The following is a 25,789-nucleotide window of genomic DNA, read 5'->3' on the forward strand; positions in this document are numbered from 1 at the left end:
AGGACCAGAGCCATGATGAAGGAATGTGACAAGGAAGTCTTTTATCTTTTTTGTGATTTATTTTTGTATACTCTCTTTTCTCTTAGTCACCTTCATTTAACAGAACACTTATTGAGAATCAGTTGTCAGTACTGGGCTAGGAAGTGGGATTACAAATACGAATAATTTATCGTTTGTGTTCTCAAAGGCCTCATCGGCTAGGATGGGGCACAGGTAATGTACGCACGTACCTATTATTTTAGTTCTTTTTATGTATCTGTGCTGATTTTTGTGATGATCACTATAGAGGAACTTACAGTGTGCTAAGTGAAAGCGATGCACAGAATAAGAGAATAGAGAGGAGAATTATCCAACTCAGCTCTGCCAGAACTTTCAGAAAAGACTTTCTAGAGGAGGTGGTAGCTTTGCCAGGACATAAATAATTGAGGTTGGGGGAGGTGAGCTGGGTAAGAGAGGAAGAAGAGATTGGTAGAGAAAAGGAACAACATGAGCAAATGTATGGAAACACAAAGGGCACAGCATATAAAGGGAACAGTATGAAATGATAGTTCCTTTACTGTTGCTATAGAAATTGTATGCAGAGAGAGGTATGAGGTAAAAATGGTCATATGGGCAGGGACCAAATTATGAAGACTTTTTAATAATGTCAAGAAATGTGGGCTTTATGCTAAAGCTAATGAGGAGCCATTGATCAGTTCGAAGTAAGGGAATGACAATCAGATGTACACTTCAGATAAATTATTATATCCATGTAGAGAGCTGAACTGAAGGAAGCAAGCAATAGCAGAGAGACCAGTTAGGAAACATCAATCTAAGTGAGAGATGTTGAGACCCAGAGAAAAAAACAATTAAAAACATGCAGGAGGGGACTTCCCTGGTGGCGCAGTGGTTAAGAGTCCACCTGCCAATGCAGGGGACACGGGTTCGAGCCCTGGTCTGGGAAGATCCCACATGCCGCAGAGCAACTAAGCCCGTGCGCCACAGCTACTGAGCCTGTGCTCTAGAGCCTGCGAGCCACAACTACTGAGCCTGCATGCTACAGCTGCTGAAGCCCATGCACCTAGAGCTGGTGCTCTGCAACAAGAGAAGCCACCGCAATGAGAAGCCCGCGCACCGCAGCGAAGCGCAGCCCCTGCTCGCCGCAACTAGAGAAAGCCTGCACGCAGCAACGAAGACCCAATGCAGCCAAAAATAAATAAATACATACATAAATTTATTTTTAAAAATATCTAAAAACATGCAGGAGGCAAAATTGGTAGGTTTCATGGATGGATTGACAAAGGAAGGGTCAAAGGTAACATGTCTAGTTTTCTTGCTTAGGTGACTGGATGAAGTATGGTATTTTGAGCTGAGATAGAAAACACGTCCGTTGAGATTGAATGGAGATGAAAGGTTAGGAGTTGATGATGAATTTTGTTTTGAAATTTGGCGGAGGTGGTATTTTGGGGATATCTGAGTAAAGCTGTCCAGCAACCAACTGTTTACTGGAGACTGACCCTGGGGGAGGAATCAAAGCTGAAATCATGAGAGTGGATTAGACCATATAAGAAGAATAAATAGAAGAAGAAGAACAGAATAGATCCCAGGAATGCCAGATATTTAGAGGGCTGATGAGGAAGAGGAATCCTTGAAGAATTTCTGGATTTTCAACAGAGAAGCAGCATTGTATAATGTCAAATGCAGCAGAGAGGTCCAGCAAGTTTAAAACAAAAGCATTTCTTTTAGGTTTGCATTCTGGAAACGAAGAACAATTATAATAGACTCGTGGTCCTAATGCTGATCATTTGATTTTAATGATACTAATACTATATGGTGGTTCTATTGTGATTATTCACTTTAACTTTGACTTCTTTCTCTGTGGCATCGTTATCTGTTTATGTTCTTTTTGATCTTCTCCTTGCTGTCCTTTTTTTTGTCATCTCCACAGCCCATGTTCTTCAGATTTCTTGTGATAATCAAGTACTTTATAGTCACAAATTCTTGGAGCCTTTGTTCTATTACTAAACCCACCTAGTAGTTAGAATAGTCAGGTCCCTACCACAGGGGGCTGGAGACTATAAACAGTGACATAGACGTGTTCACCAAGTTTCATAACCACCATTCGTCTAAAAGGAGATTTTATGATCATTCTGACGAGCAGCTGATGTCCAAGCCATGGATAGTGAAGCTTTATCTTCCACAAAGTAACCTTTGAATATGTCACAGTTTAGCATTTTAGACCTGTAGCCCCATTAAACACATTATAATATATTGATTAAACTTCAGTGAGAAGAATATCACTCCAGGAAATCTGTTCTGAGACTTAACAGAAGTTTAGTTAACTGTAAGTTCATATTTCTCTGGACATACTTCCTCCCCGAAAAAAAAGAGAGGCAGTGATTCAAATAACTAGGAAACTCAAATAACCCAGATTTTTTTTTTACATTATCTACTGTCCTATTACAAGGGTCATGGAAAGTCGGCCATTGTAAACATATACAACAAAATTACCCCCAAAGTATGTGACAAGATGAATAGAAATTCAGTTTAGTTTCTACACTTTCTACATTAATAGAACTATGCAGTTGTTGCCATGGCTTGTAAAAATAACTGGAAATATAGAAATGCCTTCAGAATCCTGGAGGAAAGATGAACTGATATTCAGTGTTAATGAAAAAAATCTTACATTGTAATTTTTAATTAAAAGTATATGTGATAATTCTGTTAATCAGCATATTTCATTGACTGACCAACCCATCCATTAACCAATTTAAATAAGAGAAGTTAACTGTAATTTTTTCTTATCCATATTTAATTTTGCCTCTGTGGTTTAAATAGGTAGAAGAATACACTCTAGCTTAAACAATTCATCAAATACACTATCTCGGGTTCCAGGGAGATATGTTATTAGGGTCTTACTGACTAATTTTTTATCAGTTACATAAGCTATTGCTTCTTTTTGCTGCCAGACATCCTTTGGCAACTCCATATTAATCATTGTCAGGACCTGCTTCTTTTTGGGATGCTGTCTTTTCCTCACCCATGGTCATTTATATTTCACATTCACTGCCTAAGAGGAAAGAAAGACCAAAAATGAAAGTAGGATCAAGAACAAAAATTTAGAATTTTAAAGTTTTTCCATGTCTAGATAGTTTTAAGAAATAAGTATCTTCTCCTGGTGCTTGGAAATTTCCAGAAGCTTTGATAATAGCTTTGTAACTTGTAGTAGTTTAAGCAGTGGAAGAATTAAGTGTTTATCACATAGATGCTGTTATATCTATTGATGGAATTATAAGAAATTTATCATTTACAGTTTGCAAAAACTGTTACAGCACAGATTGCTTGTAACCATTATAGTGTTTATCTGCCTTTGAAGTTAAATATGTAATAATTATCAGTAATATCATCATTATATTATTAGTGTAATAAATAATGTCCTCATATATTTCATTTATGCTAAGAATCATATAAAATATTTTAGATAATTTTTAACCCCAATATATTTCTCTCACATATTTATTGTCAAGCAGCTTTAAGGTTTTTTTTTTAATTGAACATATACTTTTTTAGACTTTCAGAAAATTATGCTCCTTTTTAAGGTTAAATCACTCTATGTAAACTAATATCAACATGTATAGAAGCTTTCCAACTGCAAAAAGCATTATTTTTGGATAACCCAGAATGTTTAAAAGTATTTTTTTTTTCAAAAACTGTAACCAGGCACAACTCGTTTGGAAACCAGTTTGGCTTTTATCTGATAAAGATATGCATACCAGACAGCTCCACTCCTAGATATATGAACAACTCAAATGCCCACTATTATAATGTCTAATATTAGAATTATAATTAGAAATTAAAATGGATAAATTGTGGTATATTCATTTTGTGGAACACTATACAGCAAGTAAAGAAACGTTTCATACTACGTAGGCTAATGTGAATGAATCATACAAACATAATGTTTAGTAAGAAAGCAAATTATTGGTATCATTTGGTATGATTCCATTTTAGTATAATTCAATAACAGACAAAAGTAAACTCTATTTTAGGATGCTCCATGCATGGAAAATATAAATAATACCGGTGAAGTGATTACTGTTCAAATCAGGACAGCGATTTCTCTGAGGAGAAATTGGGAGTCGTGACTGGGTGAGGACACATAGGGATCTTCAGGAGTATTAACAGTATTCTAGTTCTTAATGTTTTTACTTCATAATTGTATATTCATTGAAGTATAAATTTAACTTTTATATATTCTTCTGTGTGCCATATTTCAAAATAATATAAGGTTTAAAAATTACAAATCTTTAAATGCTTCCCCCCAAAAAAGACAAGTTTCAGATAAGATTTAACCAGTGGGCATCAGAAATGAGAAGCAGAGCTACTTCTTAGTTTTCCTGAAAATAAGGATTCTACAGAGTCCAAGGTAACAAAATAGAGGCTTCCTAGTGTCTTTATATGTATATATAAGTGAAAATATTTGTGCCATTATATTATTTAGGAATCTTTCTGCTACATGTGACGTAACATTAACTAAAAGTAGTTTAAATTAAAAAGGAAATATATTGGCTCACATAACTGGGAAGTCCAGAGCAGAGATGCTTTTGATATGGTTGGATTCCAGAGTTCATACTTTGTCATCAGAAATCTGTGTCTCTGTATCTCTGTTCTGCTTAAATTTTCTTGCCTTAACTTATATGGGCAGGCCACAAAGTGGGCAGCCTGGACTGGCCCGGCTTCATATCCTTTCAGTTTTACAACTTCATTTAAAAGGGATCATCTTTTGCTATAGCTCCTGTACTTAAACAAACAAACAAACAAACAAAACAAATAAGCAAACAAAAACCCTGAAGGATTCTGGTTGGCCTGCCTTGGGAATCTGCCATCCTTGAATCAACTACTAAGGGCAGGAAGGTAAGGTATCTGGTTGGGCTGGCCCAGTCTTGAGTCCACCTCAGTGCTGACAGTGAACTGGATCAACTCCTCCTGAAAAATGGAATGGTTTTCCTAAAAGAAAGGAGATTTTGACATCAGATGATAGGGAGATGGGATGCTAGACAGATACATCACGTTATCTTATAGTGATTCTTTACAATAAGAGTTTTAGTATATTTTAAATAAGCCCTTCTGTATTCCCAAATCACTTTTTCCTTATAAATCCAAGAGGTTTTCCTGTTCTCTGTTAATTCTTGCATCAGTGCTTTGGAGCCATTACCCAGCATCTTCTCTTTGTGTCCTATAAATATACTCAAGACATTTTACCTTAAAAAAAAAATCCTCTTTTGATCCTCCCATTTAGCTCTCTCAGGTTTCTTTGCCCTTTCAAAGCTGAACTCCTTCAAAGGATAGTAAAAAGCACAACTATGAATTTGAATTGTGGTTTAATACCTTTCAAGTTACATGACCTTGGACAAGTTTCCTGAGCTTCAGTTTCTTCATTTATAATATAAAGTGAAAATAATATTATCATCCTTCTAGAGTTTTTATGAATATTGAATACCTTGTATTATAAGTGTAGAGTCTTATTTTGTATCTGGCACAAAAAGAGTGCAGCCAGGGGATTAAGTCCAGGCTTTTGGCAGTTCTGCTGGATTTAGATCCTCTGTCAGTGGGGCATAATGTCTGTAGAGCCTGTTCTACTGCCCTGCCCAGGCAGGGATGCAAATTCACAGGCCCCACACAATTGCCAGTTTAGGCTTCAGTCCTGACCTTCTAGGAAGTTTGTCCAGAGAACCGGAGCAGCTGCAGATCCCATCTTACAGCCCTGCTCAGTCAGAAAGCCAAGGTAGCAGCCCTGCCCAACTGTTAGGCATAGCCTCTGCCTCTGCATAACCAGGTAGCCTGAAGAGTCACCCTGGGCAGCCTCAGAGCCCAGCCTATAGTACCATCAAGCCATGAAACCGAGCCTACAGTCCTGCCTAATTGCTAAACACAGCCTGCGGCCTCATCTAGTCAAGGAGCCTGGATAGTAACCCTACCTGACCACACAGCGAAGTCTTTAGCCCCACCCAGCTGTGTGATATAGCTGGAAGCCCTTCTTGATTAGAGAGCCCATTCTGTTATCTTGCCCAACAGTGGAACACAGCCAACAGCCTATCTGATCATGAAGCCAAGCCTGTGGTCCTGCCCAACTTCGAAGCACAGCCTGTGGCCCCACCTAAACAGAGTCCAGCCAGTGGCACCATCTGGTGGGGAGCACAACCTGATACCTCATCCAACCAGGAGCTATTGCAGAACTCAGTCCATAGCTCTTCCTAATTGTAGAGTCTACCCAATGGTGCCACCCTGCCAGGGAACATAGCCTGTGAACTTGCCTATCCAGAGGTGATTGCAGAGCCCCGCTAGTGGCCAATCTGACCATGGAGCACAGCCAGCAGCCCCACCCAATCAGCGAGTTCACCCAATGGCCCTGATTGTATGTGGATCCCAACCAGCAGGCCCACCTAACCACAGAGCCAACCCAGTGTCACCACCACTCCCTACCCCAACCTCAGAGCATGAACAGTGGCCTCTCCCAACTAAAGACTTTGAGATCAAGTCCTGCTTTTCCCCATGGATGCTACCAGCGTTATTCCAAACTGAGCTAACTGGTGAAGGTCTTTCCATGCCACGGCAAACCTGTAATGTCTGTAAGAGGGAGACTGCTTACTCAAATGTGCAGATAGCAATGCAGAGGATCAAGGATCATGCACAATCAGGTAAACATGACATTACCAAAGGAAACCAATAAAGATCAGATAGCTGACTCTAAAGAAATAGAGATCTATGAACTATTTGACAGAGAATTCAGAATAATCCTCTAAAAGAAGTTTGGTGAACTACAAGGACACACAGACAACTAAATGAAGTTAGGAAAGCAGTGATGAAAAAAACAAGTTCAACAAAACAATAGAAATGTCAAACAGATAGAAATCCTAGATCTGAAAAATACAATGACAGAACTGATGACTTCAATAGAGAGCTACAACACACTCAGCCAAACATAAGAAAGAATTAGTGAACTAGAAGGTAGGTCATTTGAAATACAAGTCAGAGGAACAAAAAGAAAAAAAGTGGAGAAAGACTTATTGGATACTATCAAATTAAGCAATCTATACATTATGGGAATCCTAGAAATAAAAGAGAAAGAGAAGGGGACAGAAATCTATTTAAAGCAATAATGAATGAAAACTTCCCAAACTTAGGGGGAGAATGAACTTCCAGATTTATGAGGCCCAAAAGACCTCAGTGGTTAGAATCTGAAAAGGGCTGCACCAAGACACATTATATTTAAATTGCCAGAAACTGAAGACAAAGAATTTTGAATGCAGCAAGAGAAAAGCTACTCATCGTATATAAGACTATTTACAGAGTCATAAGACTATTTAGTTTCTCAATAGAAACACTGTAGACCAGGAAGAAGTGGGATGATATATTCAAAATAGTGAAAGAAAAAAACTGTCAACCAAGAATACTATACCTGGTAAAGCTGTCCTTTGTAAATGAAATAGAGATAAAGACTTTCCCAAACAAACAAAAGCTGAGGGAGTTCATCATCACTAGACCTGCCTTTCAAGAAATACTAAAGGGCATTCTTCAAGCTGAAATAAAAGGATGCTGATTAACATCATAAAAACATGAATGTGTAAAATTCACTGGTAATGGTAAATACACAGTTAAAGTCAGATTCTCTAATACATAATGGTAGTACATAATTCATTTACAACTCTTTTTAAAAAGTTACAAAACATGGGCTTTCCTGGTGGCACAGTGGTTGAGAATCCGCCTGCCGATGCAGGGGACACAGGTTCATGCCCCGGTTCAGGAAGATCCCACATGCCGCAGAGCAGCTGGACCCGTGAGCCATGGCTGCTGAGCCTGTGCGTCCGGAGCCTGTGCTCTGCAACGAGAGAGGTCACAACAGTGAGAGGCCCACATACTGCAAAAAAAAAAAAAAGTTACAAAACAAGTGTATTAAAAATAACCTCAACTACAGCAATTTTTATCACAATATATATAAAAAAGATGTAAACTGTAACATCAGTAACTTAAAGTGTGAGGTGGGAAGAAATAAAAGTATGAAGTTTTTGTATGCTATCAAAGTTAAGTTGTTATCAACTTAAAATAGGATGTTATAACTATAAGATGTTTTATGTAAGACTCTTGTTAACCATAAAACAAAAACCGACAGTAGATTCACCAAAGAAAAGAGAATCAAAGCATACCATTACAAAGGATCATCAAATCACAAAGGAAGACTGTAAGAGCGGAAGCAAGGAGCAAAGGATTTACAAAAAAGAACACAATTAACAAAATGTTAATAGTGAGTCCTTATCTATCAATAATACTTTAAATGGATAAATTATTTAATCAAAAGATGTGGAATGGCTGACTGGACAAAGGAAAAAAAGAAGCAGAATCCAATGGTATACTGCCTAAAGAGTCTCACTTTAGCTTTAAGGACACACATAGACTGAGAGTGAAGGGGTAGAAAAAGATATTTCAAGTAAGTGATAACCAAAAGAAAGTAGAGGTAGCTATAGGCTTATATCAGACAAAATAGACTTTAAGGTAAAAATGTTCAAAACAGAAGAAGAAAGTTGTATAATGTTAAAGGAGTCAAACCATCAAGAAGATATAACAAATTATAAAATTTGTATGCACTCACCTGTATGTTCAGAGCACCTAAATATATAAAGCAAATAGAAACATAACTAAAAGAAGAAATAAATAGCAATACAGTAATATTTGGGTACTTCAGTACCCCACTCTCAACAATGGATAGATATCCAGGCAGAGAATCAATACGGAAACAGCAGATTTTAGCAGTACTGTAGACCAAATAGACCTAACATATACACAGAACAGTCCATCCACCAGCAGCAACACATTCTTCTCAAGCACACATGGAACATTTTCTAGGATAGATCACATGTTAGGTCACAGAAAAAGTCTCAACAAATTTGAGATAGAAGTTATATAAAGTATCTTTTACAACCACAGTGTTATGAAACTAGAAGCTAATAACAGGGTGAAAGCTGGAAAATTCACAAATGTGTGCAAATTAAAAACACACTCCTGAACATACAATGGATGAAAAAAGAGAAATTTAAAAATATATATCTTGGGCTCCCCTGGTGGCGCAGTGGTTGAGAGTCCGCCTGCCGATGCAGGGGACATGGGTTCATGCCCCGGTCCGGGAAGATCCCACATGCCACAGAGCAGCTGGGCCCGTGAGCCATGGCCGCTGAGCCTGCGCAACCGGAGCCTGTGCTCCGCAACGGGAGAGGCCACAACAGTGAGAGGCCCACGTATCGCAGAAAAAAAAAATCTTGAGACAAGTGAAAATAGAAACACAACATATCAAAACTTATAGGAGGGGGGGGACCTTGAAGATGGCGGAAGAGTAAGACGCGGAGATCGCCTTCCTCCCCACGGATACACCAGAAATACATCCACACGTGGAACAACTCCTACAGAACTCCTACTGAAGGCTGGCAGAAGACCTCAGACCTCCCAAAAGGCAAGAAACTCCCCACGTAACTGGGTAGGGCAAAAGAAAAAACAGAGACAAAAGAATAAGGACGGCACCTGTACCAGTGGGAGGGAGCTGTGGAGGAAAAGTTTCCACACACTAGGAAGCCCCTCCGCGGGCGGAGACTGCGGGAGGCAGAGGGGGGAGTTTCGGGACCGCGGAGTAGTGCACAGCGACGGGTGCGGAGGGCAAAGCGGGGAGATTCCTGCACAGACGATCGGTGCCGACCAGCACTCACCAACCCGAGAGGCTTGTCTGCTCACCCGCCGGGGCGGGCGGGGCTGCGAGCTGAGGCTCGGGTTTCGGTTTTGGACGGAGCGCAGGGAGAGGACTGGGGTTGGCGGCTTGAGCATAGCCTGAAGGGGTTGGTGCGCCACGACTAGCCGGGAGGGAGTTCGGGGAAAAGCCTGCACCGGCCGAAGAGGCAAGAGACTTTTTCTTCCCTCTTTGTTTCCTGGTGCGCGAGGAGAGGGGTTTAAGAGCGCTGCTTAAAGGAACTCCAGAGACGGGCGCGAGCCGCGACTAAAAGCGCGAACCCCAGAGACGGGCGCGAGCCGCGGCTGAGGGCGCGAGCCCCCGAGACGGGCGCGAGCCGCGGCTGAAAGCGCAAACCCCAGAGACGGGCGCGAGCCGCGGCTGAAACCGCGGACCCCAGAGACGGGCGGGAGACGCTGGGGCTGCTGCTGCCGCCACCAGGGGGGCTGTGTGCGAGCGCAGGTCACTCTCCGCGCCCCTCTTCTGCGGAGCCTGTGCAAGCCGCCACTGCCAGGTTCCCGGGAGCCAGGGACAACTTCCCCGGGAGTACGCACGGCGGGTCTCAGGCTGGTGCAACGTCACGCCGGCCTCTGCCGCAACGTCACGCTGCCTCTGCCGCCGCAGGCCCGCCCCGCACGCAGTGCCCCTCCTTCCCCCATCCCCCAACCCCCGGCCTGAGTGAGCCGGAGGCCCCGAATCATCGGCTCCTTTAACCCCGTCCTGTCTGAGCGAAAAAACAGACGCCCTCCAGCGACCTACACGCAGAGGCAGGGCCAAATCCAAAGCTGAGCTCCTGTGAGCTGTGAGAACAAAGAAGAGAAAGGGAAATCTCTCCCAGCAGCCACAGAAGCAGCGGATTAAAGCTCCACAATCAACTTGATATACCCTGCATCTGTGGAATACCTGAATAGACAAGGAATGATCCCAAATTGAAGAGGTGGAATTTAGGAGCGAGATCTATGATTTTTTTCCCTTTTCCTCTTTTTGTGAATGTGTACGTGTATGCTTCTGTGTGAGATCCTGTCTGTATACTCTTGCTTCCACCATTTGTCCTAGGGCTCTATCCGTCCATGACTTTTTTTTAAAAATTCTTTTTCTTAATAATTAAGTTTAATTGTAATAACTTTATTATACTTTACCTTCGTTCTTTCTTTCTTTCCTTCCTTCCTTCCCTCCTTTAGACAACGAATCACCCCAAATTGAGGAGGTGGTCTCAGGGAGCAGGATTTATGATTTTTCCCCCTTTACCTCTTTTTGTGGAGGTGTATGTGTATGCTTCTGTGTAAGATTTTCTCTGTATAGCTTTGCTTCCAACATTTGTCCTAAGGTTCTATCCGTCCCTTTTTTTTTTCTAAATATTTTTTAATTCAATAACTATATTATACTTTATTTTATTTTTACTGTATCATCTTTCTTTCTGTCTTTTTTCCTTCTTTCCCTCCTTCCTTCCTTCCTCCCTCCCTCCCTCCCTCCCTCCTTTCTTTCCTTCTTTGCTTCTTTCTTCCTTCCTTCCTTTCCTCCTTTTCTTCTTTCTTTACTCATACTTCTACTAATTCTCCCTACTTTTTCTCCCTTTTATTCTGAGCTGTGTGGATGAAAGGCTCTTGGTGCTCCAGCCCGGAGTCAGGGCTCTGCCTCTGAGGTAGGAGAGCCAACTTCAGGACACTGGTCAACAAGAGACCTCCCAGCTCCACATAATATTAAACGGTGGAAATATCCCAGAGACCTCCATCTTAACACCAGCACCCAGCTTCACTCAACGACCAGCAAGCCACAGTGCTGGACAACCTATGCCAAACAACTAGCAAAACAGGAACACAACCCCACCCATTAGCAGAGAGGCTGCCTAAAATCATAATAAGGCCACAGACACCCCAAAACACACCACCAGACGTGAACCTGCCCACTAGAGAGACAAGATCCAGCCTCATCCAGCACAACACAGGCACTAGTCCCCTCCACCAGGAAGCCTACACAACCCACTGAAACAACCTTAGCCACTGGAGACAGACATCAAAAACAACGGGAACTACGAAAGTGCAGCCTGCAAAAAGGAGACCCCAAACACAGTAAGATAAGCAAAATGAGAAGACAGAAAAACACACAGCAGATGAAGGAGCAAGATAAAAACCCACCAGACCTAACAAATGAAGAGGAAATAGGCAATCTACCTGAAAAAGAATTCAGAATAATGATAGTAAGGATGATCCGAAATCTTGGAAGTAGAATGGACAAAATGCAAGAAACAGTTAACAAGGACCTACAAGAACTAAAGATGAAACAAGCAACGATGAACAATGCAATAAATGAAATTAAAATCACTCTAGATAGGATCAATAGCAGAATAACTGAGGCAGAAGAACGGATAAGTGACCTGGAAGATAAAGTAGTGGAAATAACTACTGCAGAGCAGAATAAAGAAAAAAGAATGAAAAGAACTGAGGACAGTCTCAGAGACCTCTGGGACAACATGAAACGCACCAACATTCGAATTATAGGGGTTCCAGAAGAAGAAGAAAGAAAGAAAGGGACTGAGAAAATATTTGAAGAGATTATAGTTGAAAACTTCCCTAATATGGGAAAGGAAATAGTTAATCAAGTCCAGGAAGCACAGAGGGTCCCATACAGGATAAATACAAGGAGAAACACGCCAAGACACATATTAATCAAACTGTCAAAAATTAAATACAAAGAAAGCATATTAAAAGCAGCAAGGGAAAAACAACAAATAACACACAAGGGAATCCCCATAAGGTTAACAGCTGATCTCTCAGCAGAAACCCTACAAGCCAGAAGGGAGTGGCAGGACATACTGAAAGTGATGAAGGAGAATAGCCTGCAACCAAGACTACTCTACCCAGCAAGGATCTCATTCACATTTGATGGAGAAATTAAAACCTTTACAGACAAGCAAAAGCTGAGAGAGTTCAGCACCACCAAACCAGCTTTACAACAAATGCTAAAGGAACTTCTCTAGACACGAAACACAAGAGAAGGAAATGACCTATAGTAGCGAACCCAAAACAATATATAAAATGGAAATAGGAACATACATATCGATAATTACCTTAAATGTAAATGGACTAAATGCTCCCACCAAAAGACACAGATTGGCTGAATGGATACAAAAACAAGACCCTTATATATGCTGTCTACAAGAGACCCACTTCAGAACTAGAGACACATACAGACTGAAAGTAAGGGGATGGAAAAAGATATTCCATGCAAATGGAAACCAAAAGAAAGCTGGAGTAGCAATTCTCATATCAGACAAAATAGACTTTAAAATAAGGACTATTAAAAGGGATAAAGAAGGACACTACATAATGATCAAGGGATCGATCCAAGAAGAAGATATAACAATTGTAAATATTTATGCACCCAACATAGGAGCACCTCAATACATAAGGCAAATACTAACAACCATAAAAGGGGAGATCAACAGTAACACATTCATAGTAGGGGACTTTAACACCCCACTTTCACCCATGGACAGATCATCCAAAATGAAAATAAATAAGGAAACACAAGCTTTAAATGATACATTAAACAAGATGGACTTAATTGATATTTATAGGACACTCCATCCAAAAACAACAGAATACACATTTTTCTCAAGTGCTCATGGAACATTCTCCAGGATAGATCATATCTTGGGTCACAAATCAAGCCTTGGTAAATTTAAGAAAACTGAAATTGTATCAAGTATCTTTTCCGACCACAACGCCATGAGACTAGATATCAATTACAGGAAAAGATCTGTAAAAAATACAAACACATGGAGGCTAAACAATACACTACTTAATAATGAAGTGATCACTGAAGAAATCAAAGAGGAAATCAAAAAATACCTAGAAACAAATGACAATGGAGACACAACGACCCAAAACCTATGGGATGCAGCAAAAGCAGTTCTAAGGGGGAAGTTTATAGCAATACAAGCCCACCTTAAGAAGCAGGAAACATCTCGAATAAACAGCCTAACCTTGCACCTCAAGCAATTAGAGAAAGAAGAACAAAAAAACCCCAAAGCTAGCAGAAGGAAAGAAATCATAAAAATCAGATCAGAAATAAATGAAAAAGAAATGAAGGAAACAATAGCAAAGATCAATAAAACTAAAAGCTGGTTCTTTGAGAAGATAAACAAAATAGATAAACCACTAGCCAGACTCATCAAGAAAAAAAGGGAGAAGACTCAAATCAATAGAATTAGAAATGAAAAAGGAGAAGTAACAACTGACACTGCAGAAATAAAAAAAATCATGAGAGATTACTACAAGCAACTCTATGCCAATAAAATGGACAATCTGGAAGAAATGGACAAATTCTTAGAAATGCACAACCTGCCAAGACTGAATCAGGAAGAAATAGAAAATATGAACAGACCAATCACAAGCACTGAAATTGAAACTGTGATTAAAAACCTTCCAACAAACAAAAGCCCAGGACCAGATGGCTTCACAGGTGAATTCTATCAAACGTTTAGAGAAGAGCTAACACCTATCCTTCTCAAACTCTTCCAAAATATAGCAGAGGGAGGAACACTCCCAAATTCCTTCTACGAAGCCACCATCACCTTGATACCAAAACCAGACAAGGATGTCACAAAGAAAGAAAACTACAGGCCAATATCACTGATGAACATAGATGCAAAAATCCTCAACAAAATACTAGCAAACAGAATCCAACAGCACATTAAAAGGATCATACACCATGATCAAGTGGGGTTTATTCCAGGAATGCAAGGATTCTTCAATATACGCAAATCTATCAATGTGATAAACCATATTAACAAATTGAAGGAGAAAAACCATATGATCAATAGATGCAGAGAAAGCTTTCGACAAAATTCAACACCCATTTATGATAAAAACCCTCCAGAAAGTAGGCATAGAGGGAACTTTCCTAAACATAATAAAAGCCATATATGACAAGCCCACAGCAAACATCATCCTCAATGGTGAAAAACTGAAAGCATTTCCACTAAGATCAGGAACAAGACAAGGTTGCCCACTCTCACCACTCTTATTCAACATAGTTTTGGAAGTTTTAGCCACAGCAATCAGAGAAGAAAAGGAAATAAAAGGAATCCAAATCGGAAAAGAAGAAGTAAAGCTGTCACTGTTTGCAGATGACATGATACTATACATAGAGAATCCTAAAGATGCTACCAGAAAACTACTAGAGCTAATCAATGAATTTGGTAAAGTAGCAGGATACAAAATTAATGCACAGAAATCTCTGGCATTCCTATATACTAATGATGAAAAATCTGAAAGTGAAATCAAGAAAACACTCCCATTTACCATTGCAACAAAAAGAATAAAATATCTAGGAATAAACCTACCTAAGGATACGAAAGACCTGTATGCAGAAAATTATAAGACACTGATGAAAGAAATTAAAGATGATACAAATAGATGGAGAGATATACCATGTTCTTGGATGGGAAGAATCAACATTGTGAAAATGACTCTACTACCCAAAGCAATCTACAGATTCAATGCAATCCCTATCAAACTACCACTGGCATTTTTCACAGAACTAGAACAAAAAATTTCGCAATTTGTATGGAAACACAAAAGACCCCGAATAGCCAAAGCAATCTTGAGAACGAAAAAAGGAGCTGGAGGAATAAGGCTCCCTGACTTTAGACTATATTACAAAGCAACAGTAATCAAGACAGTATGGTACTGGCACAAAAACAGAAAGATAGATCAGTGGAACAGGATAGAAAGCCCAGAGATAAACCCACGCACATATGGACACCTTATCTTTGATAAAGGAGGCAGGAATGTACAGTGGAGAAAGGACAGCCTCTTCAATAAATGGTGCTGGGAAAACTGGACAGGTACATGTAAAAGTATGAGATTAGATCACTCCCTAACACCATACACAAAAATAAGCTCAAAATGGATTAAAGACCTAAATGTAAGGCCAGAAACTATCAAACTCTTAGAAGAAAACATAGGAAGAACACTCTATGACATAAATCACAGCAAGATCCTTTCTGACCCACCTCCTAGAGTAATGGAAATAAAAACAAAAATAAACAAATGGGACCTAATGGAACTTCAAAGCTTTTGCACAGCAAAGGAAACCATAACCAAGACCAAAAGACAACCCTCAGAATGGGAGAAAACATTTGCAAATGAAGCAACTGACAAAGGATTAATCTCCAAAATTTACAAGCAGCTCATGCAGCTCAATAACAAAAAAACAAACAACCCCATCCAAAAATGGGCAGAAGACCTAAATAGACATTTCTCCAAAGAAGATATACAGAATGCCAACAAACACATGAAAGAATGCTCAACATCATTAATCATTAGAGAAATGCAAATCAAAACTACAATGAGATATCATCTCACACCAGTCAGAATGGCCATCATTAAAAAATCTACAAACAATAAATGCTGGAGAGGGTGTGGAGAAAAGGGGACACTCTTGCACTGCTGGTGGGAATGTGAATTGGTTCAGCCACTGTGGAGAACAGTATGGAGGTTCCTTAAAAAACTACAAATAGAATTACCATATGACCCAGCAATCCCACTACTTGGCATATACCCTGAGAAAACCAAAATTCAAAGAGAGTCATGTACCAAAATGTTCATTGCAGCTCTATTTGCAATAGCCAGGACATGGAAACAACCTAAGCGCCCATCATCGGATGAATGGATAAAGAAGATGTGGCACATATACACAATGGAATATTACTCAGCCTTAAAAAGAAATGAAATTGAGCTATTTGTAATGAGATGGATAGACCTAGAGTCTGTCATACAGAGTGAAGTAAGTCAGAAAGAAAAAGACAAATACCGTATGCTAACACATATATATGGAATTTAAGGGAAAAAAATGTCATGAAGAACCTAGGGGTAAGATAGGAATAAAGACGCAGACCTACTGGAGAACGGACTTGAGGATATGGGGAGGGCGAAGGGTGATTTTTGACAGGGCGAGAGAGAGTCATGGACATATACACACTAACAAACGTAGTAAGGTAGATAGCTGGGGGGAAGCAGCCGCAAGGCACAGGGATATTAGCTCGGTGCTTTGTGACAGCCTGGAAGTGTGGGATGGGGAGAGTGGGAGGGAGGGAGACGCAAGAGGGAAGACATATGGGAACATATGTATATGTATAGCTGATTCACTTTGTTATAAAGCAGAAACTAACACACCATTGTAAAGCAATTATACCCCAATAAAGATGTTTAAGAAAAAAAAAAAAAAAACTTATAAGAGGCAGCAAAAGGAGTTCTAAGAGGGAATCTTATAGTGACAAATGCATACATCAGGAAAAGAGAAATATCTCAAATGAACAACCTAACTTTACACCTCAAGGAACTGGAAAAAGTAGTACAGACTAAGACCAAAGTTAGTAGAAGGAAGGAAATAATAAAGACTATAAGACAAATAAATAAAGTAGAGAATAGAAAAACAATGGGAAAGATTGACAAAACTAAGAGTTGATTCTTTGAAAAGATAAGCAAAATTATATACTTTTAGCTAGATTAACTAAAAAAAAAGAGGGTGCAAATAAATAAAATTATTTAAAAAGAGGAGACATTACAGCTGATACCTCAGAAATACAAAGGATCGTAAGAGACTACTGTGAAAAATTATACACCGACAAATTGGATAACCTAGAAAAAGTGAATAAATTTCTAGAAACACACAAGACTCAAGAAATAGAAAATCTGAATAGACCAGTAACAAGTAAGGAGATTAAATCAAGAATCAAAACTCCCCCAACAAATAAAAGCCTGGGACAAGATGGTTTCACTGGTGCATACTACCAAACATTAAAACCAAACATTTTAAGAAGCATTAGTACCAATCTTTCTCAAACTCTTCCAGAAAAATTGAAAAGGAGGGAAAACTCCCAAACTCATTTTACAAGGCAAGCTTTACCCTGATACCAAAACCAGAGAAGGATACTACAAGAAAAGAAAACTGTAAGCCAACATCCCTGATGACATTCAAAAGTTCTCAACAAAAATACTGGCAAACTAAATTGAACAACACATTAAAAGGATCATATTCCATGATCAAATGGGATTCATCCCTGGGATGCAAGGATGGTTCAACATATGCAAGTCATAAAAGTTATGTATCACATTAATAAAATCACATATAATCGTCTCAATAGATGCAGAAAAGCATTTGACAAAATTCAACATCCATGTGTGAGAAAAGCTGTCAACATACTGGGTATAGATGACACGTACCTCAACATAATAAAGGCCATATATGACAAGCCAGCAGCTAACATACTCAATGGTGAAAGGTTGAAAACTTTTTTTCTGGACATACAGATGGCCATCAGGTACATGAAAAAGTGCTCAATATCACCAATCATTAGTGAAGTGCAAATTAAAACCACAACAAAATATCACCTTACACCTGTTAGAATAGCTATCATCAAAAAGACAAGAATTAACAAGTGTTGGGAGGATATGGAGAATAGGGATCCCTTGTGCACTGTTGGTGGGAATGTGAATTGGTGCAGCTACTGTGGAAAACAGTATGGAGGTTCCTCAAAGAGTCAAAAATAGAACTACCATTTGATCCAGCAATTCCACTTCTGAGTATTTATTCAAAGGAAACAAAGACACTAACTCAAAGAGATGTCTTCACCCCACATTCATTGCAGCATTAGTTGCAATAGTGACACATGGAAACAATCTAAGTGTCTATTGAGTGATGGATGAATAAAGAAAATGTGGTATATATATATATAGGGGAATACTATTTAGCCATAAAAAGGAAATTCTGTTATTTGTGACAACATGGATGAACCTTGAGGGCTTTATGCTAAGTGAAGTAAGTCAGTCAGAGAAAGACATGTATGATCTCACTTATATGTGGAAACTAAAAACGTTTGTTGATGGTTGGGGCTTCCCTGGTGGTCCAATGGTTGACTGCATGCTTCCACTGCAGGGGGCATGGGTTCGCTCCCTGGTAGGGGAACTAAGATCCCACAGGCCCTGTGGCGTGGCCACAAGATTTAAAAAAACAAAAAAAGACAAAGAGGAGGTTGATGGTCGCCAGGTGTGGGAGATGTGGGAAATGGGTGAGTGTGGTGAAAGAGTACAAACTTCCAGTTATTAGATTAATAAGTTCAGGGGATGTAATGTACAGCATAGTAACTGTAGTTGACAATACTGTATTGTATATACAATACAGTATTGTATACTGTATTGTATATTTGAAAATTGCTTACCACAAAAAAGACAAAAATTCTCATCATAAAAAACATCGTAACTATGTGAGGTGATATATGTATATATAAATAAATAAAATCATCACTTTGTACACCTTAAACTTACACAATGTTGTATGTCAATTATATCTCAATAAAGCTGGGAAAAATTAAATGATATAAACTTACAATTACATATATTAAAAACAGAAAGTGGTAAATACTAATTATTTTGCCACATTTAACTGTTATCTATACTTTTTAGTCTGTTTTATCTGATCATATAATGGTGTGTTGTTGAGCATTGCTTCTCAACTCCAGTTTATTTATTTTCTATATTTGATGAGTTATGGTAATGGCCAACTACTGCTAACGTTACAGCTAGGTCCCTATTACCCAACTTATTATTATAATTATTAGTATTATATTTATTTGCATTAACAAAGCTATAATTTATTGTTGTTTTTCTGCCATCATTGAAGTCATTAGTAGCCACCAGTGATTATTGTTTATAATTTCCAAAGTATGTTTTTATCATATGTCTTATGTTTTACAATATCATCAATCTAGGCTCAGCCTTCACTCCCTGTTATTGACACTTCACTGAGGTGTATTTCAAAAACATGCATTGTCTTATCCTTCAAAGCAAAACACCATTATAAGTCTATGTGTGAACTTCCTTTTTTCTCTGCAGTGTAAATGTCAATCGGTATTTGTTGTCTAGCTATATTTTATACATGTTTAGATATTCTCATTTTTAAAATCTTTGACATTTTTGCTAATTTTGTGTGCTCACCCTGCTTGCTGCTAGTAATAATGAATACATTAATTGAAGAAAGAGAAATACCAAGGGAAGCTTAATTAGACATGCTAAATAGATCCCATTTCATCTTTAAACCAGAAAGAGAAGGTTGAATTTCCACTTTCCAAAGGATTATAACTATTTCCCATTACTTTCTCACTCATTTTGTTAGCAACCATTTTTCTGTTTTCACAGGGATTCATTTTTAGTCACTTTCGTGTTGAGGTAGTATCTGAGATCCCATAAGAGCTTATTATGTCTGACCTTAGTCTTCACAGATAGTCAGTATTGATTCTACTCAGCTGGACTGGTATTTTGTAGGTTTAGTCTACTGTTTTCATGTAACACGTGTACTAACTTAAAATCAAAACCTTGGCTATATTGCTGAAGCTAGACCTGAAGGATACTAACTCCAAGGCTGCCCCCCACCCAAAATATAGATATACTTTTAAAAATAGGCTGGGATTGTCAGTTTTATTTTTAGGGATCAAGTTCAAACTTTCAAATGCTTTTGTTTTTAAAGAACATTTATTAAATATATTGTTTGTATATGTGTGAGAGACAGACAGTTGAATGGGGAAGGTGGTGGAGGGAGAGGGGAAGGGGACCAAGAGATAGAGACAGAGATGGGTGCCCGGAGAGAGGGAGAGAGAATGAGTGTGACTGAATGAATATGAATAAATTTAAGCTCCATATCTAAAAGCAAAGCAGAAATTTATGTCTATTTGTCATTCTCTTAAATAGTTTATCCTGATAAAGCTCATATCCGGCCATCCCTCTATTTGCACTGTAACTGCAGCGACATCTAACACCTCTTCCACACTCCCATCCTCCCCTACTCCACGACTTCTGTGTCTGTATCAGACTCAAGTAGAGTTGCCTATTTCCTTGTCCTTTGGGAAGGCACTCTACTTTTACCTCTGTATCCAGGGCCTAGAACAAACAGTACTTTGCATCTTATATGTTCAGTGACTGCGTGTATGAATGCTGAAGGGTGTTTAAACTTTTGTTTTAATGGTCTCACCACATTCAAGGAAATAAAGGTTAATCCCTTTTATACCTTGTATATTCAACTAATCATCACTTACTTGGGAAGAGGGAAAAGTTGAGTGAACTAGTTTCTCTAGGGCTGGTTACAGATATCTTACGGGCAGCATTTTTGTATAGCCATTTTAGTAGAAATCAGGGAGAAGACAAAGAGGCTTATAACTTGGTAGTAAAAGAAGTATTGGACTGTTCATGTGCACATTAGTGTCACTTGAAGCTTCAATGACAGAATTGCTAAAGGGGTAAAAAATACAGTGTGCTTACGTTCTAAATAACTGCATAAAAACTGAAAAATGTCTGCTGACTTGAACAGCTGGGGTCAAAGCCAAGGCCCCCAACTCATAGGTAAAAAAGAAATAAGCAAATATTTCGAGAAGCAAAATGACAACAGCTAACTGTACTTATTTAACTTTAGGAGATTTTATTTAACTAATTTACATGTTTCATGGTTTATAGTAGAAAACAGAAGTGGTCAGTTTGTATAGGAACTTAAATAAACAGTTACATTTCTAAGTGGGTAAACAGAACTCTACTCGATTCAGTTATTCAGGCAGGAAGTTGGTCTAACAAATGTGTCAAATACCGAAATCAGCCAAGGTCAGACTTTCAAAGAAGTGACATTTAAAGTAAATGTTTACATAATAGTTACATCCTAGGACCTTGAGTAAGGACAACTTTTTCTGTTTGCTTGGTACAAATCCTAAAATATTGAATATGTCCCTCTCTAAATTCTTTCAGCTTATTGATACCATGATTTAGAGATCGGTTCTTTTGATTTCAGATTTTATTCTCTGTTCAGATAAAAATATCTGGGAAGGTATATCAGATTTTATTTGTTATTTAAATCTTAATGAGAGAAGCTCATAAGCTTCTGAAACAGCTGAAGACCTTTTTATAGACAGAAAAATAGCAACATCAAGATTCTGGGAGGACAGTATCATACTATCTATCAAAATAAAAAATGCATTTTATCCTTTGACTCAGCAATCCCTCTTTTGGGAAATTATTGAGGGAGAAAAGCAAGGTGCATGGCAATGTATTTAGAATGCTATCTTTTATATAGGAAAGGGAAAAAGTAAAATAAATGTAATTCTTTTATTTGCATAAAGAAACACTGGCAGGATATATGAGAAATTATTGAGTAGTTAATGAGATTATGCAAAAGAGGTTGGGGGGACAGATACAGGGATTAGTGGATATAGGGATAGAGAGGAGTGAGACTTTTTTTAACCTTTATATACTTCTAAATTGTTTTGAATTTTTACATCATCTGACTGTATTACCTATTTTTAAGATGGCTTAAGAGTAAATGACTAGGTGATTAAAGTTAGCAAAAGAGGGAAATTCATCTCAAGTACGGAAGCTTGAAACTTGGAACACAGATTTTACCTGTGTCACTGCAGAAAGCTGGCTCTGGAGAATTTCATTCACTAGTGGCCTTCAACCACTAATACAGGGGACTAATAACATGAAGGAATGTTTCTGACATTCTGGTCAAATGCCACTCAGTCATGTTCTGTATGTATATGTTTTCCTGTAGATGCCAGAGGAACAAGCATTCTGTGTTTTGGTGAAAATCATGTATGACTATGGTTTACGAGACCTCTACAAAAACAACTTTGAAGATCTTCACTGCAAGTTCTATCAGTTGGAGAGACTAATGCAGGTAAATAAACATTAGGAAGTTTTATCACTCAGGGATTTGTTGACTTATAGGGGAAGTCCAATAAAACTGAAAAATAATGGTTTATGAAAATTAATGGAAAGTTACAGAAAAGGTAAATGGATTTGGTTTCTGACCAATATCTACGGTGGTCTTAATATCATAAAATATTTATTTAACTACTTGACCATTTATAAAAATAGTCTTCCATTTAAAATATTCAACTTAATACACTTTGAAGTGCGAATATGGTGAATTAAGTCAGTAAAGAGATTTCCCAGTATTATTTGTAAATAAATGAAGATATTTACATAATAAAAGCTGAAATACTTAAGATTTTTCTCAATATTAATTAGCACCAGTACCATATTTAGGTCCACATGTAGAGAACACTTTAAAGAGACAGAAAGATATTGATGAAATTAAAAACCACCTAAAATATTGTAGTGTAGGGACATACTTTAAATTTTTTCCTCTGTAATTTCCAGATCTCAAACAATGTTGTTAACTATTTCATAATGTATATGTGTAAATTATATGTATGAGAAATAGGTATTCTTTTATATATCTGTCATAAAAAAGATTGTGAGCAAGGACAAAATTATTGTCTAGTGCTGTTAAAGGAATTACTGAGTAGCTTTGAAATTCCACCTAAGGTTGTAAATCTTAAATTTGTAATGGGTCTATGCAACATGTTTATATGGCTTTCTCTATAAGAGGTATTGGGAATCCAAGAGAAATGTGAAGAAAATACATGATTGAATTGATTCCATATTGGGGAAAAGTAAAGTGGTTGGGGAGGAAGGTTACTGGGATGTGGCAGTAGAGGATACTGGTAGGAGCTTATTGACATGACTCGTCAGGAGATCAGTAGGTGTCTAAGGGGGAAGTGAAACCAATAGGAGACAAAGCCTAGAACAGGGAAGTGGAAGGCAGAGAGTTTGCAGTGAGGTTAAGGACAGCTGTATTAGGAGAAGGGAATACAGGAGGGTAGAAGACCTGCAATGTGAAGAAGAAATAAAGGGGGAGGAGGATGTCAAAAGAACTGTAAGCACAATGACAAATGGGCATTGAGGGGGAAAAAGACTGTGTAGAAGAATCTGATAACTATGGACAGTACAAGCAATGGGCTCTTTTTTAGAGATTTAATTCCTCCAAGTAAATATTTGGGATTCTTCACATTTTTTATCTTTCATTTACCTTTCATTTTTAAAAGTTCATATTTTTTCAAAGGTCAGTATTCTTAAGAGCTTTGAGAGTCAAATAAAAGTACCTGATAGGGGCTTCCCTGGTGGCGCAGCGGTTGAGAGTCCGTCTGCCGATGCAGGGGACTCGGGTTCGCGCCCCGGTCCGGGAAGATCCCACATGCCGCGGAGCGGCTGGGCCTGCGCGTCCGGAGCCTGTGCTCCGCAACGGGAGAGGCCACAGCAGAGAGAGGCCCGCGTACCAAAAAAAAAAAAAAAAAAAAAAAAAAAAAAAAAAAAAAAAAAAAAAAAAAAAAAGTACCTGATAAATGAATAGCATGTTCATGGTACTATGAAGAAACCCAAATACATTTTAATGACCACTTCAATACCCCATTAAAAGTACCTGATGGGTACATTGGGGTGTTTTTCAAAGAGCATCTTGTACAAAAATTTTATTTCTGTGGTCTGTTTATGAAAACAAAACTAAAGTGGGCTTTTATATATCTTTGCCTTTGTCTTTCAGTTATGGGAATAGCTATGCTAATGCTTTATACTTTGCCTTTCATGCTTTTGAAAAGCATTTACTTGTATAAGTCAGGGGGAAAGAGGGTTTTTCCTCTTTTTCCCAGTATTTTTCCCAGGAGACATCCAATTTTATATATTATATACTTGTACAATTTCTGTACTTTGTAATTTTTAATATATTGAAGATAGACTGTTAAAAGTACGGTTATGTTTTGGGCTTCAGTACCATAATGTACTGAAGTAATATCATAGAACCCAGATGATGTTTATATTAAATGGTCTTCAAAGAAAAGATACATTTCTTTTTTGGCTAGTTAGGAGTTCAACCCTGAATGGAGTGCTGTGACTTGACCGTGGAGTCCTGATATTCACCAGACCACAGGTGTTCTGTCAGAGCAAGCATTTCCCAAGAAACAGGAACAGTCAAGTGAGCAGGAGTTGATCTTTGTTATTTGTTCATAACACGTCTTTCTTGTTCTCTGTCATATGCCCAGTTATCATCTCCTATCATCACTTCTATGTAGTTATATACAAGTCAACAAATGCTGTAGTAAATTGAGAGTGATCATAGCAAGCTTGTCATAAATCGCAGTTGTGGCAGGAAATGAGGCGTCTTCAGTGTTCCTCCCCCCACAATTTTCCACTTTGACTTTCAGGAGCAGTTACCGGACCTGCACGGCCATTTTTCTGATCTGAACCTGGAAGCTCATATGTATGCATCCCAGTGGTTTCTCACTCTTTTTACTGCCAAGTTCCCACTCTGCATGGTCTTCCACATCATTGACTTACTGCTTTGTGAGGTAGAGTGACTCCCATCTCTCATATTTAAGTCAAAATAGAAAATAGTTTCTACTTAACATGATTAACAATTTTCTTCATTTTCTTTTTACCTTAAAAAAGAACATTAAGCCATAAATACTGACCAAAAAGTTCTATTTGAATTTTTAGTAAAGACTACTTTAATTGTAATTTTATTATTTGTGAGAAATGAAAATGTTAGGCATATATAATTTCTACAAATTAAAATGAAGCAATTAAATTTGTATCATTAAATTCACAATAAGCCTATATCTGTATAATTATGCATTACTAATACCAAGGACCTTTAAAGTTAAATATGTGAAATTAGAATCAGGTGTGTTTTTAATGGTAATGTAATTATCCTCCAAGAGTGAATATAAATGAAAAATTTATGGTAATTAAGTTCTCAATTCATATCTCTTCCTGTGTGTTGTTTGAGACTCCTACCAGACAATTGAGAAGTGATAAACTAAAGCTTCTATATCATATAATTATATGTTTAGACAGTAGAATATATCAAAAATTAGTTTGCAGAATTCCTTAGGTATCTATATTTGTTTTCCTTTATTGTTTTTAGTTCCTTAGATGGCTGTATTTATTTACTTTACTCTTTTAAAGATGTAAGTAATATTACACACACATACATCATTTACTGCCCATCAAAATGTTTGTCTTCGCGGTGATGAAAACGTTGCTGGATAAGAAAAACTTTTTTATTAGGAATATAAATTTATATAAAAATATAACTGTCTTAATGTAAAAAGCTGGAGTAATCAAAAGTATAAACTTAATATAATCTAGACAGTTTTAT

General features: G+C 38.1%; 1 protein-coding gene across 8 annotated transcripts in view; it reads left to right on the forward strand.

Annotated features, from left to right (window-relative positions):
• RABGAP1L (RAB GTPase activating protein 1 like) overlaps positions 1-25,789 on the forward strand; it is a 705,589-nt gene that overhangs the window by 443,975 nt on the left and 235,825 nt on the right. For all 8 annotated transcript variants that reach the window (XR_004351208.1, XR_004351209.1, XR_004351206.1 and 5 more), the window contains 2 exons: positions 22,343-22,468; positions 24,834-24,977. Coding sequence is in view for 4 of the 8 variants with exons in the window: in XM_032641784.1 (XP_032497675.1) it covers positions 22,343-22,468; positions 24,834-24,977 (270 nt within the window). In the remaining 4 variants the exon portion in view is untranslated. The remainder of the gene's footprint in view (positions 1-22,342; positions 22,469-24,833; positions 24,978-25,789) is intronic.

The sequence above is a fragment of the Phocoena sinus genome, chromosome 1 (assembly GCF_008692025.1).
Source record: "Phocoena sinus isolate mPhoSin1 chromosome 1, mPhoSin1.pri, whole genome shotgun sequence".
NCBI classification, from domain to species: Eukaryota; Metazoa; Chordata; class Mammalia; order Artiodactyla; family Phocoenidae; genus Phocoena; species Phocoena sinus.